Source organism: Crotalus tigris, unplaced genomic scaffold, assembly GCF_016545835.1.
Source record: "Crotalus tigris isolate CLP2741 ecotype Arizona unplaced genomic scaffold, ASM1654583v1 scf7180000020172.164394, whole genome shotgun sequence".
In the NCBI taxonomy this organism is placed as follows: Eukaryota; Metazoa; Chordata; class Lepidosauria; order Squamata; family Viperidae; genus Crotalus; species Crotalus tigris.
In genome coordinates this window covers 145359-162952 of record NW_024097889.1, presented here as the reverse complement: position 1 = coordinate 162952, position 17594 = coordinate 145359, and the positions used below count along the sequence as shown (strand labels likewise).

At 45.2% G+C, this 17594-nt stretch overlaps 1 protein-coding gene across 1 annotated transcript; it reads right to left on the bottom strand.

Annotated features, from left to right (window-relative positions):
* Positions 1 to 244: 244 nt before the first annotated feature.
* Positions 245 to 9474, bottom strand: LOC120318298 (major histocompatibility complex class I-related gene protein-like). Its single transcript, XM_039365718.1, has 3 exons — positions 9329 to 9474; positions 3946 to 4221; positions 245 to 782 (listed from the first exon to the last, which is right to left on the bottom strand). Exons 1-3 carry the CDS (start codon positions 9387 to 9389, stop codon positions 454 to 456), a joined length of 666 nt encoding a protein of 221 aa, XP_039221652.1. The 5' UTR covers positions 9390 to 9474; the 3' UTR covers positions 245 to 453.
* Between the last annotated feature and the right edge of the window lie 8120 nt (positions 9475 to 17594).

Sequence of the window (17594 nt, the reverse complement as noted above, 5' to 3'; positions counted from 1 at the left end):
AGAGAGTGTCTGGCATGTGCAGAAGCACACACAACTCCATTTGCACAAGCAGCAGAGGGGAGTGCCCACAGCTCCCGCAAATGGGAATTCGCGCAGAAGTGTGAGTGCCTGCTGCTTGCACAAGTGGAGCTTCACACACTGGCGCAAGGGCCAGCCTCCCATGCAAATGGGGATTTGCGCAGAAGTGCGAGCGCCTGCCGCTCGCACAAGTGGAGCTTCACGCAGGAGTGTGAGTGGCTGCCACTCATGCAAGTAGAGCTGTGCGCACACACGCTCACGCGGCATGTTTCCAAACGGGTCACAGCCCAATAGTGGGCCCGGGTCCGGCAACTGGGACCCCTGGCTTAGGGCAACGCTTCTCAAGCTTGGCCACTTAAAGTCGTGTGCCTGGGGAATTCTGGGATTTGATGTCCACACATCTTCAGATTGCCAAGGCTGAGAAACAGAAACACCTCATCTACTATAAATCCAGCACTGTATTTCCCCTCCCCTGGGATACGCACCTGCCTTCAGCAGCATCTCCTTCCTCCTATACGACAGGTACTTCTCCAGCCACTCAATGCATTCCTTCTCCAGGTAGACTTTATTTCTCCGGGACCACGGCACATTAACATCCCAATTCCTCTTGGTGATCTGGGCCTGAGGCTCAGAAGCCACCCAGCTCAGTGTCTCTTTGTCGAAGGTGAGGAAGGTCCTCCCGTCGTAGCCGTACTGTGAATAACCATCTTTGCTCCCGTTTCCTGTGAACCCACAGCCATAAGTGACCTGCCAAGTGTGAAACCCTGAGGGGGAAAAAAGTCACAAAGGGGATGAAGAAGGGCCCGAGTAGCCCCTCCCCACAAAAGAGGTTGTCCACCAAAGGTAGACAACCACAACTTCAGGAAATAAGCGATTCCCTTGCTTAATAGTTCTTGACAGTCAAGATTTTCCACCCTCTGAGACTGGATGGCTTTCTGTAAAGCTTCGACACGTTAGACCTTGTCCTACCTTCACGCACTATGGAGAATAAATCTACATCTTCTTAATTTTATTTATTTATTAATCTGGAGTCAATCCATTTATTATTATTAATCCATTTATTATTATTAATCAGAACAGAGCTGGAAGGGACCTTGGAGATCTTCCAGTCCAGCCCCCTGCTCAAGCAGGAGACCTATACCCTTTCAGACAAGTGACTGTCCAGTCTCTTCTTAAAAACCTCCAGCGATGGAGCGCCCACGATTTCTGGAGGCAAGCTGTTCCACTGGTTAATTGTCCTCCCTGTTAGGAAGTTTCTCCTTAATTCTAGATTGCTTCTCTCCTTGATTAGTTTCCTCCGTTGTTTCTTGTCCTGCCTTCTGGTGCTTTGGAAAATAAGTCGACCCCCTCTTCTTTGTGGCAGCCCTTCAAATATTGTAAGACTGCTATCATGCCCCCCCCCCCACTCATTCTTTTCTCTAGACTAGCCAAACCTAGTTCCCGCAATCGTTCTTGATGAACGAGGTGGGCAGTAAGAAATGTGAAATATAAATAAATGAATAAATGAAGCATTCATTCACTCATTCATTTACACAACTGCCCCTCGCACACAAAACAACCCTTGGGGCAATGTACAGCAATCAATCAAACATATAGACCAGGATTCTCCAAACCTGGCCACTCCCAGAATTGAAGCATGACTTGCTGAAGAATTCTGGCCATTGAAGTCCACAAGTCTTAAAGTTGCCAAGTTTGGAGACTCCTGATATAGATCATAATCATTATAAAAATACAAAAAAGGTTATGATTAAAAATGAAAAAAAAAACCTATTAAAAAATTAAAACACGTAAACTGCACAGAGAAAATAAAAAAAAAAATCAAGCACAGTGGAGCCATTTCTTCCCTAGGACTGCCCTCAAAAAATGGTCACCTCCGTACAACCGTTTATCCAGAAATACACTGAGCCACCAGATGTTGCTATTGGACTTAAAAGACATAAAGGAGAGGGAGTGAGAATTACCGGACCAAAAATTCTTGTGGGCAGCAAGACCAGCATCTCCCTTTCTTTGTGGGTGGGGGGCTGCCCTCATTCTTCCTCCCCTACATCCCACATGCCCTCCAATATGCAAGAGATCGAAGGAGGAGGGATCGCTACTCACTTCCTTCTTCTAAGGCAGGGTGGGCAACTATGGTCCCTTTACAACCTGTTGTCATGGCCCCATTGGAGCCTGGTTCAGAGGAGGAGGAGGAGGAGGTGGAACTGGGACTATCTGACAGGGGTAGCATGTCTCCCCTAGCATGTTTGGATAGGCCAGAGGCTAGGACAGTGGTGGTGAACCTATGGCACGCATGCCAGAGGCAGCACTCAGAGCCCTCTCTGTAGGCATGCGCGCCACCACTGCCAGCAGCTTGCGCAGGTCCATTAGGCCACTGCTGCCACCCAGAGCAGCAGCCCCACCCAGCGCAAAGGAGGCGAAGCGGCCAGCTAGCAAGCTGAAGTAGAGGTGGTGGAGCATGCCCATACTGGATCTCTGTCAGATCCATGGCCCCCCCAGTCCTAGCTAGGATTGCGTGCCTCCCATCTATGCAGGGCCTCCTGCCCACCGCCCCCGGATCTCCCCCAACCCTGCCCGGCCCCCACAGGCGTCCCCCCATAAACAACATCGGGGTGGCCATGCCCACCCCAGCCACACCCACCCAGTCTGCCGTGACAACCGCAGCCATGCCCACCCAGTGGGCCACACTCACCCAGTGGGCCGCACCCCCATGCCCGCCCTGAGGGCACCACAATGCTGATGCGGTCCTGGCACTTTGCGACAAATAAGTGGGTTTTGGGTGGGTGGTTTGGGCACTCGGTCTCTAAAAGGTTCGCCATCGCTGGGCTAGGATGATGCTGCCGTGGCCCCCTCAGACTTTAGGGGAGGTGGTCAACCAGACAGCCTGCCTGCACAGATACAGGGGAGGATCAGCTTCTGACAGGCAGTGGGCTGATAGGCAGCCATCCCCTCTGATGAGGAACAGCTGCCTCCCCCGCTTGATCCAAGGGCACAGAGAGCAGAGCATAGGCAAGCTCAGAGAAGGGCTGCAAGGCTACTCGGGAGGTCGCCCCACCCCTCCTCACAAGGAACCCCTGGAGTGGACTGACTTAAGGAGAAGCCGTGGGAAGTTAAGTCTTTACCTGGAATAATTGTTTGCTTTGGCTTACACTCCCCCCGGCTTTGACTCGTGTCCGTTGCTGTTTGCCTTGCCTCGCTTGGAAGATGGCTCTTTGCATTTTCTCTTGGACCTCGCCCTTCTCTTGTGGCCTGCGTTTGGCCTTTGCTTCATTAGGGCTTCTTTTCTGGGGTCCGTTTCGTATCCTGAGGACTGTCCTGGTCTTGTGCCTGGACCCTGCCTGGTGGATTGGATTCGGAATCCTGGACCTTGTCCTATGAGCCTGCTCCTACTCTGTGGGCTTTCTTTGTACCATAGGGGCTGTTGTATGGGGGATTGAGGATGGTGGCCTTCAGGGTAGTAGGGGGTGGAGCCTTACCAGTTGTTGAAGGGCCATTTGCTGGAACATTAGTTGAAATAAAGGACTCTAGAGCAGACATGTCAAACTCGCGATGTCACGTGACGTCGCACGACATATCAGAACTTTTCCCCCATTGTCGGCAATGGGGTGGGAGCGGTTTTGTCGTGATGCGTCTGGCCCGCGGGCCGGCAGTTTGACACCCCTGCTCTAGAGGCCTGCCTTGCCTTAACCGCCTGGGTCATAACACCTGTGGACTTCAACTCCCAGGATACCTGAGTCACTCAGAATTCTGGGAGTTGAAGTCCACAAGTCATAAAGAGGCCATAGTTGTCCACCACCCCCGTTCTATTCTAATTGAAGGAGAAAAACCCGAGTGACGAATTCGGGTTTTGCAGACCGATTATTTCTTCACACACGATTTATCAACCCTTATAAGCCAGAGGCCCCAATGGCCGATTCTACCTTTGCTCACCTTCTTTCTGCTTGTAGCGGTTTTGAACATTCCTCAGATCTTCTTGGAGCACCCGCTGAGTGGCCCGCAAGATTCTGCTTCCGTCCTTCCAGTAGTTGGCATCCTCCTTCTCCACCTCCTCCATCCAGGACACCTTCGGCACCTTCTTCTTTTTCACACTGTCATAGTAAGTGATGACCTGGCCATCCAGATAGCCCACCGTGAAGAACTGGGGCAGTCCATCACTGGGATCGGATACCACCACGTACTGATACTGCAGAGAGTGCCCGACAGAGCCTAATAAGGGAGATGAGAAATGTGACCTTCAGCTCTGGACATTCCTCCAAGCTTCACACAGGGGCCCTCAAACCAGAGGACTGCCATCTTTATGCTTCGAATGGAGAGCTTTACAATTCTATCTCTAAATCTGAGAAATGCAGATTTTGGTTAACGGTAAAGCCAAGCTAAGCCGTCTAGTCAGAGAGAGGTTCTGGGTGCTCTGGTTTGAGCTGGGTTGTTTTTCTGCAGATGTTTCGTTAGCCAAACTAGGTGAACCTCATTGAGCCATGAGGGTGCAGTGGTTAGAGTGCAGTATTGCAGGCAAACTCTGCCCACAGCCCCGGATTTGATCCTGATGGGGCTCAAAGTTGACTCAGCCTTCCATTCTTCCAAGGTTGGTAAAATGAGGACACAGATTGTTGGAGGGCAATATGCTGACATTGTAAACTGCCCACAGACTGTTGTACAGTGCTATGCAGCAGCATATGAAGCCTAAATGCTATTGCTATAGATATCATCATTAGTGGCATTTCCCACCCGTAAGATTAGCCAAAATGGGTTCAAATATTTCACCCCTATGCTGGAAATGTAAAACAGCATTAGGTTCATACTACCATATAATAATAATAGTAGTAGTAAAGTTGGAAGGGACCTTGGAGGTCATCTAGTCCAACCCCCTGCTCAGGCAGGAAACCCTACACCATTTCGGACAAATGGCTGTCCAGTCTCTTCTTAAAAACTTCCAGTGTTGGAGCATTTACCGCTTCTGGAGGCAGGTTGTTCCACTGATTAATTGTTCTCACTGTCAGGAAGTTTCTCCTTAGTTCTAGGTTGCTTCTCTCCTTGATTAGTTTCCACCCGTTGCTTCTTGTCCTGCCTTCAGGCGCTTTGGAGAATAGCTTGACTCGCTCTTCTTTATGGCAGCCCCTGAGATATTGGAATACTGCTATCATGTCCCCCCTTGTCCTTCTCTTGGTGAGAATGCCCAAAGATCTGTGAGTATTGGAACAGGACATGAAACTGGTTGAGGGATATATTAACACTGGACTTAGAGTTAAAACTTGAACTCTTCTTGTTGGGAATAACGACAGAAAAATACGACAAGGGAACAATATACCTGCTGCTACACATCCTGACTGCAGCTAGGCTTGCTTTTGCGCAAAAATAGAAGAGCAAGGACATTCCCACAGAGGAAGAGTTAATACATAAAATATGAGCATGTGCGGAAATGGACAGGCTCACAATGATATTAAAAGATAAATGTGGATCAGTTTATTATGAAACCTGGGATAAATTTTATCACTGGAGGAATTTGAAGAGGACAGTCAGGATTAAAGATGTTAAGATAGAAATAGATGTTATTTTAGAACAAGTATTGTATATAAAACTTAGATGTATATGTAGAGTGAAGAATTGATTGTAAAAAGTGGAATAATCTGATAAGAATGTATATACTGGAATGTCACGTCAAATCCAATGTTTGTTTGTTTTTAATTGTATTATAAATAAAATTTGTAAAAAAAAGATATCATTATTAGAATTAGAATTATTAGAATTAGAATTAAAAATTCCTGTAGTCCTGCAAAGAAATTGCACTCCCGGTGTGTGAAGATTCTTTGTTTTCCCAAGGATTGGATACACCACAGCATAGAAGAGCACTGTATACAATGCTTTATCCCAGAACCCACCTTTCCCTAGAGCAGTGGTTCTCAACCTTTTTAATGCTGCGACCCCCAACCGGTCGTAAGTTGAGGACTACTCAACGGTCGTAAGTCGAGGACTACTCAACTGGTACAGCACCGTTTGCGGAATGGGACTTTTGGCGGGCTCAGCAGGGCAGAGTCAGCCTGGACAATTCCTATTGGCTTTTGAAAGCCAACAGAATTAGACTCTATTCAAGAGAGTCTATTCTATTGGCTTTCAAAAGCCAATAGAATAAAAGGGAGTAGCACAGGAAAAGGGGGGGGGAAATGGCGGGCTGCGTTGTTTGGCGACCCCCCGTGAAATGGTCGTTCGACCCCAAATGGGGTCCCGACCCACAGGTTGAGAACCACTGCCCTAGAGCTTCGAACGGGTGTTTAGTGACTGTTTGAAATTATCCTCAAAAATGGTGCTTTATGGCTGTAAAGCACTTCTGGCCAATGTAAAATGTTATGCTGTAGAATAAAATAACAGAGTTGGACAGGACCTTGGAGGTCATCTAGTCCGACCCCCTGCTCAGGCAGGAAACCCTATACTATTTCAGACAAATGGCTGTCCAGTCTCTTCTTAAAAACTTCCAGTGTTGGAGCATTCACAACTTCTGGAGGCAGGTTGTTCCACTGACTAATTGTTCTCACTGTCAGGAAGTTTCTCCTTAGTTCTAGGTTGCTTCTCTCCTTGATTAGTTTCCATCCGTTGCTTCTTGTCCTGCCTTCAGGCGCTTTGGAGAAGAGCTTGACTCCCTCCTCTTTGGGGCAGCCCCTGAGATATTGAAACACTGCTATCATGTCACCCCTTATCCTTCTCTTCATTAGACTAGACATCCCCAATTCCAGCAACCGTTCCTTATATGTTTTAGCCTCCAATCCCCTGATCATCTTTGTTGCTCTTCTCTGCACTCTTTCTAGAGTCTCAACATCTTTTTTTATAATGGATGCAGTATTCTAGGTATGGCCTTACTAAAGCTTTATAAAGAGAGGTTGACCGTCTCTTCTCTGTGACAGTCCCTCATATGTTAGAAGACAGCTATCAATTTAGTCCTTCTCTTCATTAGACTAGACCAGGGGTAGGCAACCTTTCTCTTTTATGACTCGTGGACTTCAATTCCCAGAATTCCTGAGCCAGCCATGCTGAGGGGAAAGGGAGAGGTTTCCAAGCTGAGCCATGCTGGCTCAGGAATTCTGGGAGTTGAAGTCCACGAATCATAAAAGAGTCCAGGTTACCTATCTCTGGACTAGACATACCCACAACTGCTCATCATAGAGTTTAACTGTTCACTATAGAGTGCAATAAAACAGTGGGAAAAATCAAATGCAGTCTTTGTGTATGTTCTTTTAAGAAAAACCCTCAGGATGTCCATTTGGGGGAAAGAATGAGTTGAATCTTGAGGAAGTGGGGTGCACAATTCCAAGCTGTGACAGCAAAACTAGAGATCCCCTTTCCCTCCACAAGGTGGCAGCACCTGAATGAGTTGTCAATTCTATACACTAAGCAGGGTTAAAAGTTCTTCTCAAACATGACATCTTTAAGACACGTGGAACAAGATCAAAAGATGCAGCCAGCCGAAAAGGAAGAGAAGCAATTGCAGAAAAAGAAAAGAAGTATCAAAAGTGATCAACAACTGGCTCACATGAAAGAATGAAAGAAAGAAAGAAAGAAAGAAAGAAAGAAAGAAAGAAAGAAAGAAAGAAAGAGAAAGAATGAGAAAGAGAAAGAAAGAGAAAGAAAGAAAGAAAAAGAGAAAGAAATAGAGAAGGAAGGAAGGAAGGAAGGAAAGAAAGAAAGAAGAGAGAAAGAGAGAAAGAAAGAGAAAGAATGAGAGAGAGAAAGAGAAAGAAAGAAAGAGAAAAAGAGAAAGAAATAGAGAAGGAAGGAAAGAAAAAAAGAAAGAAAAAAGAAAAAATGAAAGAGAAAGAAAAAGATAGAAAGATAGAAAGAGAAAGAATGAGAGAGAGAGAGAGAGAAAGAATGAGAGAGAAAGAAAGAAAGAGAAAAAGAGAGAAGGAAAGAAAGAAAGAAAGAAAGAAAGAAAGAAAGAAAGAAAGAAAGAAAAAGAGAAAGAAAAAAGAGAAAGAGGGAAAAAAGATAGAGAAAGAGAAATAGAAAAAGAAAAAGAGAAAGAGAAAAGAGAGAGAGAAAGAAAGAAAGAAAGAAAGAAAGAAAGAAAGAAAGAAAGAAAGAAAGAAAGAAAGAAAGAAAATCATTTTATGATGTAGAAAAGATGTTGAGAAGATGCAGAGAAGAGCAGCAAAGATGATCAGGGGACTGGAGGCTAAAACATACAAAGACGGGTTGCAGGAATTGGGTATGTGTAATCTAATGAAGAGAAGGACGAGGGGGGACATGATAGCAGTGTTCCAATATCTCAGGGGCTGCCCCAAGGAAGAAGGAGTCAGTCTATTCTCCAAAGCACCTGACTAATCAAGGAGAGGCTATATTCTGTGTATCAGTCTTGTCATGGAGATGTGGTTGCTAAGAGTCAACAAGAAATTTGATCACACAAAATCAATCAACCAGTTAACTAGTCTTGAAGAAATCCAGCAGCAGCAGCAGCAGCAGACAGCAGGACAAGAAGCAACGGATGGAAACCAATCCAGGAGAGAAGCAACCTAGAACTAAGGAGAAACTTCCTGGCAGTGAGAACAACTAACCAGTGGAACCACCTGCCTCCAGAAGCAGTGAATGCTCCAACACTGGAAGTTTTCAAAAAGAGACTGGACAGCCGTTTGTCTGACACTGCTTCACCCTCTGCCTCTCCCCCCCACCCCTGCAAAGTCTTGCTTGGGTAAATACCAAATGCGCAATAAGACCAAAGGTTCTAACTTTTCCTGGATATCTTAATTATCAGAGACTGTCCCGAGTCAGAACCCAGACAGATCCAGCATGGGAGAAGCAGCATCTCACGAGGCAAAACAATGGTTTATTCCAGAATCCAACGCTGGGGATATTCGCAGACAGAACAGCAGGATCAAATCCAAGGACGACAGTCCTGAAGGATTCTTCTTTAGGAGGCCTATTCAAGGAGACTTTCCCTATGGCAGTTGTTTCTCAACCTTGACCATTTTAAGGCATGTGGACTTCAACTCCCAGAATTCCACAGCCAGCAATGCTGGCTGTGGAATTCTGGGAGTTGAAGTCCACATGCCTTAAAATGGTCAAAGTTGAGAAACACTGCCCTATGGGGGTCAGGCACGCTGGCTGAGGAATTCTGAGAGCTGAAGTCCACAAGCCATACAAGGGCCGAGTTGCAAAACCCCCTGCTGTGGGTTCTTCACCCGCATTCACACGGCAAGCTTAACCCGCTCGCGCAATAAGAACACGCGCGCGCGTGGGGGGGGGGAAGGGGAAGGAGATTTCCTGAATAAATTCCGGGCCAGCAAAACAAGGGTCTGCAAAGCCCCGGGGCACCCCAGAAAACGCTTACCGGAGGAGTCCCCCAACAGGAGGGCCGCCAGCAGACACAGGGTCATCCAGCAGAGCCCCATCGCGTTCCCACGCTCGACTTTCTCCTAGTAGTCGAAGCAGTCTGGAAAGAGAAACGGGGTTGGGGAAGAAAGCTGGGTTCTTAAAAGCCCGACGTTGCTCCGCCCCTGTGGGGTAATTCGAATCATGCACTGTCGGTTAAACTGCGGGAAACCGAGAGTGGATCGCCTGGGAAAAGCGCTTCTCGGAAATCAGCTGTGTGGCGGGAAAATGGGGGGGGGGGTTTGCCAAAAGGAAGAAACGGGGGGAACCCGAAGGGCTTGCAAAGTTGGAAAGGGACGGGGGGGGAAGGGGCGAGAGGGAAAACCGTAAGGATGCAAAGGAAGTAATGGGGGGGGAGGGGCAGAAGCAAAAATGTGGGGGAGGCTGTCTGGGGGGGGGGGGGACAGGATAGCAGTCTTCCAGTATCTCAGGGGCTGCCACAAAAAAAGAGGGAGTCAAGCTCTTCTCCAAGGCGCCTGAAGGCAGGACAAGAAGCAACGGATGGAAACTCATCAAGGAGAGAAGCAGCCTCGAACTAAGGAGAAATTTCCTGACCCTTAAGAACAATTGATCAGTGTCACCACCTGCCTCCAGAAGCTGTGAATGCTCCAACCCTAGAAGTTTTTAAGAAGAGGCGGGTTAGTTTCCATCTATTGCTTCTTGTCCTGCCTTCAGGCGCTTTGGAGAATAGCTTGACTCCTTCTTCTTTGTGGCAGCCCCTGAGATATTGGAAGACTGCTATCATGTCACACCTTATCTTTCTCTTCATTAAACTAGACATACCCAATTCCAGCAACCGTTCCTTATATGCTTTAGCCTCCAGTCCCCTAATCATCTTTGTTGCTCTTCTCTGTACTGATGAAAATTAGCCCAGAGAAGAAATATTAAAAAGGGCAGAAAAATATATTTTTCCTCAAAAGGACTTTTTAAAACCAAACCTGGCCCCAAATCTATCTCTCTGCCCCAAGCAAGACTTTAGCCCAATACAAATGCAGATGTAAAACCATCAGAAAGTTGAAGCCAGAGCAATCAAGAAGACAAAAGAGAAGATCTGCATACCCCACCCAAACTCTAGGAATCAGCCCCATCACCTGGGAAGCAGGATATGATAATAGAATTAAACCACAGATATCAGGGCCTAGACAAACACTCAGAAACAGCCTCAAGGTTCATGCCACAGGAACAGGAAACTATTCCAAACAAAAGGCTAGGGGGGTTATAAAACCTACTGCCCATGTGCTCAATCTCTCTGTTCTTCTCTCTCCTCTGCACTTTCCTGAAGAACCATCTTTCTGCAATAAACTGTAACCTTCTTCCCAAAGCAGTCGCCATGTTTGCTTATTTATTCCCGGCTTGGATGAACCAGGATGAAGACTTTACTTCTAACAGTACTCTTTCTAGAGTCTCAACATCTTTTCTACATTGTGGTGACCAAAACTGGATGCGGTATTCCAAGTGTGGCCTTACCAAGGCATTGTAAAGTGGCATTAACACTTCATGTGATCTTGATTCTATCCCTTTGTTAAAGCAGCCTAGCACTGCGTTGGCCTTTTTGGCAGCTGCAGCACACTGCTGGCTCATATTTAAGTGATTGTCCACTAGGACTCCGAGATTCCTCTCACAGTTGCTACTATTGAGCAAGGTACCACCTATAATATACCTGTGCATTTGGTTTTTCTTTCCTAAATGTAGAACCTTACTTTTTTCACCATTAAATTTCATTTTGTTAGATAGCGCCCAGTGTTCAAGTCTGTCCAGATCCTTCTGTATCTTAAGCCTGTCTTCTGGAGTGTTGGCTATTCCTGCCAGCTTGGTGTCGTCTGCAAATTTGATGAGTTCCCCATCTATCCCCTCATCCAAATCGTTGATGAAGATGTTGAAGAGCACTGGACCCAGAACGGAGCCTTGGGGCACCACACCACACACTTCCCTCCATATAGATGCAGTTCCATTGAGGACCACACGCTGAGTACAGCCAGTCAGCCAGCTATGGATCCATCTGGTGGTGATGCTGTCTAATCCACATTTGTGTATCTTATCAAGTAGTAAGTTGTGGTCCATTTTATCAAATGCCTTACTGAAGTCCAAGTAAATTATATCCACAGCATTCCTCTGGTCCACTAAATTTGTCACCTGGTCAAAGAATGCAATAAGATTTGTCTGGCATGATCTGTTTTTGACAAACCTATGTTGGCTTTTGGTTATGACTTTGTTTGCCTCTAGGTGTTTGCTGATTTGTTGTTTATCTTTTTCAGAATCTTCCCAGGTATTGAGGTCAGGCTGATAGGTCTGTAGTTTCCTGGATCCATTCCCCCCCCCTTTTTTTTGAAGATGGGAACTATTTCATCTCTTTTCCAGTCCTCTGGTACTTCCCCAGTGCTCCAGGATCTTTGAAAGATATAGTTCAGTGGTTCTGAGATCACATCTGACAGTTCCTTCAGAACCTTGGGGTGTAGTCCATCTGGTCCTGGTGATTTGAACTCATCTAGGGTGGGCAGGTGCTCACTTACCATTTTCTTGCCTATCTTAACTTGCGTTTCTAATCTGTTTTTTACAGTACCGTTTTTGATAGGTTGGACTGTTTTTTCCCTTTGTGTAAATACGGATGCAAAAAATGAGTTGAGTAGTTCTGCATTTTCCATGTTGCTTCTCACCTTCTTGCCACTTCCTCCCACTAATGGACCAATCATTTCCTTTTCTCTTGTTTTTTACATGTTGAAAGAAGCTTTTTTTTGTTATTTTTGACTTTTGTTACAAGCCTTAGTTCTGTGGTGGCGAACCTATGGCACATGGGCCACAGGTGGCACGCAGAGCCCTCTCTGTGGGCATGCATGTCGTCGCCCCAATCCTAGGCCTTCAGCTGGGTTTCATAAAACCTTTTTACTTTAGGCCTCTGCCAGCATGTGCAAAAAAAAAAAAAAGGTTCAATCAATCAATCAATTTCAACTTTTTGTGGGGAAAAAAAGATGTCGCAAAGTTGGAATTGATTGACTGAACTTTTTAGTCCCACCCAGTCTGCTGTTACCACTGCAGCCACGCCGACCCAATGGGCCACACCCACCCAATGGGCCACACCCACCCGGCACACAACAATACATAAGTGGGTTTTGGGTTGCAGTTTGGGCACTCAGTCCCTAAAAGGTTCGCCATCACTGCCTTAGTTCATTTTGAGCCTTAGCTTTCCTCACTCCATCTTTGCAGGCTCACATCTGCCAGTTCCTTCAGAACCTTGGGGTGTAGCCCATCTGGTCCAGGTGATTTGAACTCATCTAGGGTGGACAGGTGCTCACCATTTTACTACTACTATTATTATTATATCTGAGAGGGAGGGACAATGAGAGAGGGAGAGAGAAAGAGAACAAGACAAAAGGTGAATAAGAATTGAAAAAGAACCATAAAAGCTCAGGCACATTAATTTATGAATCATAAGCATTTCCTCTGGATCTTGCTCATTCAGTTTTCTGATAATTGGAGACAGAATTGAATTTCCACTGTCACCTTGTGATAAATTTCCAACTATGACTCAGTCTAGCTGGCTGAATTTCACTTTCTCCTGTTGGCCTCCCATCCTGTCTGACACACCCACTTAGCTTTTTGAAATGGACCAAGAAAATCTATGTGATTGGAAACGGTGCTGTTCATTTTTAGCTCTCTCTAAAAGTTTTTTTGGGAGGGGGGCACCAAAAGGGGTTGGGAATTGCATTCTCCCTTGCAAAGAATCAGTCTAAAGGATCCCCTCTGGGAGGTTCAGAAATGAGGATTAAAAAAACTAGCTGACAGTTTTTAACCACAAAAGCTTGCTCATAATAACAACACTAACCACTCATGCCTGTGCAGGTGCGTTCCAACAAAACGGAACCAGGCAAACCTTCACACACTGCTAACAGAGAAACTTAGGAAGGGCCAAAGCCAGTGGGGAACTAGGCAAAGGGTGGGGAGGAATATAAACACGGGTGGGGGATTCACATGGGTGAGTTAGGCGTTCTGGTTAGGGTGTAAACCTTGTGGTCCTTGTCAAATGGTGTTGCAAGGGAGGGACTTCGGCTTCTGGCCTAGTGAATAAAATTATGCCGAAATCTCTTTTTGGCTGTGCCAACTTGCTAGCCAGCCGCTCTTGCAAGAATATATTTTTCAATAAACTGCTTGCTGTCAACTCTACCATGAGCCTGGCTGCAGCCATCATTCTCGTCATTCTAGGTTGCCACACCGGAGGGAGGGAGGGAGGGGGGCTTACCCAGGTGCTTCACTAGTCATAATAATCTTCTGCCCCATGGGAACCAAGGTCATCTGCTGCTCCCGCAATCAATGACTGGGCATTGTATTAGAAAGCCCACCAAATAAATATTATGAGTATGATTAATAATAATAATAAAGTTGGAAGGGACCTTGGAAGTCATTTAGTCCAACCCCCTGCTCAGGCAGGAAACCCTATACCATTTCAGACAAATGGCTGTCCAGTCTCTTCTTAAAAACTTCCAGTGTTGGAACATTCACAGCTTCTGGAGGTAGGTTGTTCCACTGATCAACTGTTCTTAACGATCAGGAAGTTTCTCCTTAGTTCTAGGTTGCTTCTCTCCTTGATTAGTTTCCATCCATTGCTTCTTGTCCTGCCTTCAGATGCTTTGAAGAAGAGCTTGACTCCCTCTTCTTTGGGGCAGCACAAAGTTTTGAGTTTTGCGCTCTGTTTCTCAGGATGACTCACGTTATTTCATCTGTATTGACTGTGTTTTGTTTCTCAGCTGAGGTTTCTGACCGGAAGCAATGCAACCCAGGGGAAACCTCTGTTATTCTCTAAGGCAGACCCTAGGGCACCAGAAGAAGTCATAAGAAGTCATTGGGTGGGGGAGCTGGTTAAAGAGAGAGTCAAGCTAGAAGCAAGGAGAATTTTTCTGACAGTGAGAACAATTAATCAGTGGAATAGTTTGCCTCCTGGAGTTGTGGGGGCTCCATCACTGGAGAGTTTCAAAAATAGACTGGACAACCATTTGACCAGGATGGCGTAAGGTCGCCTACCTTGATCAGGGGTTGGTCTAGAGAACCTCTGAGGTCCCTTTCAGCCTTATGATTCTATGACTCCATGCAACTTTTCTCATTAACTTACTAAATTCTCCACCGACAGGTTTTTAGAAGGGCATTTAAATGATCATGCTTAGTATTGTAGAGCCAAAAATAGATTGCTTGAGGCTAAATTTAACCACAAACGGGAGGTGAGAAACCGCCGTGTCATCACTGCAACAGAAACTTGGTTAAAGGTCTCTGTCCCAGATAGTGCTTTGCTTGATGGGCTTTTCAGCATTTCGGCTGGATGGGAGTTTTGCTCTTAGTGGCAAATCCCGGGGAGGGGGGTGTCTGTGATGTGGCACGTTCTTCCATAATTCATTGTCTTACTGGCCATTCCTGCTGGATATCTCCCTACTGCCTTAAAGTCAGCTTGGATGAGACCAAGATGATTGACTTGGCTGTGACTGGCTCACTTAAAACAATCACATCAGTTGGAAGATAAAAGTGGTTCTCATTTAACGCCCGTTCGTGATCTTCAGGACTTGATGACCTCCAAGGTCCCTTCCAACATTATTATTATTATTATTATTATTATTATTATTATTATTATTATTATTATTATTATTATTATGAATCATCGCACAGTCAGCCAGATGTTCAGACTGGATTTGGCATTTTGTCTACCTATCGAGTCCTTACCCAGGACCTGGGATAGGCAGATGTGGATGTTTGATGGTATTACAGGTATCGTCGCAGGATGGAAGCAGTTCCTAATAAGGCCGCCTTTTGCAATTGACTAATAGCGAATTTGTCAATGCCAATGGTGTTCAAGTGGTGCTCCAGTTGTTTTGGGATTGCACCCAAGGAGCCTATTACTATTGGTACTACCCTTGCTTGCTTTTGCCACAGTCTTTCTATTTCTATTTGTAGGTCTTTGTATTTTGTTATCTTCTCCAGTTCTTTCTCTTCTATTCTGCTATCTCCAGGCACTGCCACGTCCACTATCCAGACTTTTTTGTCTTTCTTATCGACAATTGTTAAGTCTGGGGTGTTATGTTGCAGGTGCTTGTCTGTTTGAATTCTGAAGTCCCAGAGCAGTTTAATTTTATCATTTTCTATGACTTTCTCTATTTTATGATCCCACCAGTTTTTGCTTACAGGCAAATGATATTTTTTGCAGATCTTCCAATGCACCATTGTTGCTACTTTGTCATGCCGCTGCTTGTAATCAGTCTGTGCAATCTTCTTGCAACAGCTTACCAAGTGGCCACTGTTTCTTCAGCTTCTTTGCATAGGCGGCACTTACTGTCTGTTGCTGTCTTCTCAATTTTGACTTTGTATGCATTTGTCCTTAAGGCTTGGTCTTGTGCAGCCAGAATTAGTCCCTCGGTCTCTTTCTTCAATTTTCCTGCTCTTAGCCATTGCCAGGTTTTATTATTATCTGCTTTCCCAGCTATTTTTTTCATGTATTGGCCATGTAGTGCTTTGTCTTCCCATGCCTCTATTCTGTTCTTCATTTGGTCTTTCTTGTAGGCCAGTTTGGTCTCTCCAGTAGTCAGTAAGCCTTCCTGATATACTAATTTCAGTGCATCTTCATCATTGTTCTTCAGATATTCTTCCAAAGCCATTTTTTCTTCTTCAACCATCTGATGTACTTGTAGCATTCCACGCCCACCTATTTGCCTTGGTAGATAAAGTCTATCAATGTCACTGCGTGGATGAAGGGCGTGATTCATTGTCATTATTTTTCTGGTCTGCCTATCCATTGCTTTTAGTTCTGCTTGAGTCCAGTCCACTATTCCAGCTGTGTACCTAATGACTGGGATTGCCCAGGTGTTGATTGCCTTTATGGTATTTCCTCCATTGAGTTTGGATTTTAAGATCTTCTTCACTCTCTTGATGTATTCACCTCTAATCTTTTTCTTGACTTCAGTGTGCTTGATGTTGTCAGCTTGAAGGATACCCAAGTATTTGTAGTACTCTTCCTCATCCAGACTCTTAATGTTATTTTCGTGGGGCATCTTGATTCCTTCAGTTTTCACTATTTTTCCTTGTTTGATAGTAAGTGTGGCACATTTGTCCAAGCCAAACTCCATTACAATATCTTGGCTATATATACGGACAGTGTTGAGCAGCGATTCTATTTCAGATGATGTTTTCCATACAGCTTCAGATCATCCATGTAAAGGAGGTGGGATAGTCTAGCAGATGTTTTTGATGTTTGATAGCCATGTCCTGAGTTATTCAGTATTGTTGACAGAGGAAACAGTGCAATAACAAATAGTAATGGTGATAATGAATCTCCATTATTATTATTATTATTATTATTATTATTATTATTATTATTATTAATCATTGTACAGTCAGCCAGATGTTCAAACTGGATTTGGCATTTTTGTCTACCTATTGAGTCTTTCCCAAGGACCTGGGATAGGCAGATGTGGATGTTTGATGGTATTACAGATATCATCACAGGATGGAAGCAGTTCCTAGCAATTGACTAATGGCAAATTTGTCAATGCCAATGGTGTTCAAGTGGTGCTCTAGTTTGGGGATTGCACCTAAGGCGCCAATGACTATTGGTACTATCCTTGCTTGCCTTTGCCACAGACTTTCTATTTCTATTTGTAGAAATTTCTATTCTATTTCTACTTTTACTTCTACTATTTCTATTATTATTATTATTATTATTATTATTATTATTATTATTATTATTATTCTAGGATTTTATAAAGCAGTACTAATACTTTGCGTGATCTTGATTCTATGCCTCTGTTTATACAGCCCAGAATTGTATTAGCTTTTTTGGTGGCGGCTGCACACTGCTTTTTTCCTGGGTGGCAGTAGTACAGTAATCCAGATCAAGCTCAGTGAGGTGGATTTACAAGAGGAATTGAGAAGAGCTGCGAGAAGGGAAGACGAAAGCGCACCTCGAGACTCATGTCAAACAAGGAAGGTAGCTGAATTGGCTGACTATATTGAGGGTTCCCTAACCATCAGCTGCTTGAAGAAAGGCCCGCCTGGTTTTGGATCAGAGACAGAAACAGAGAAGCCAGGAAGTCTGCAGGAGTCAAGATGGTGTCCATGAAAGTGTGTTTGTACCCCCACCTTTTATGTACATCACACTCTCAGGGGTCAAGCTATGAAGATTCTTGTCATTAGGACTGCCATTACTGCTTCTGGCTTGCCTACAGTTGCGAGGGGGTGAGGGGAAGGTTTGGTAT

Excerpts from the sequence above, each read along its gene's own strand:
- LOC120318298 (XM_039365718.1), bottom strand. The coding sequence starts at position 9,389 with ATGGGGCTCTGCTGGATGACCCTGTGTCTGCTGGCGGCCCTCCTGTTG. Across the intron at positions 4,222-9,328 it reads CCTGTTGGGGGACTCCTCCG|GCTCTGTCGGGCACTCTCTG; the intron begins GTAAGCGTTTTC and ends CTCCCTTATTAG. Across the intron at positions 783-3,945 it reads CCGCTACAAGCAGAAAGAAG|GGTTTCACACTTGGCAGGTC; the intron begins GTGAGCAAAGGT and ends TTTCCCCCTCAG.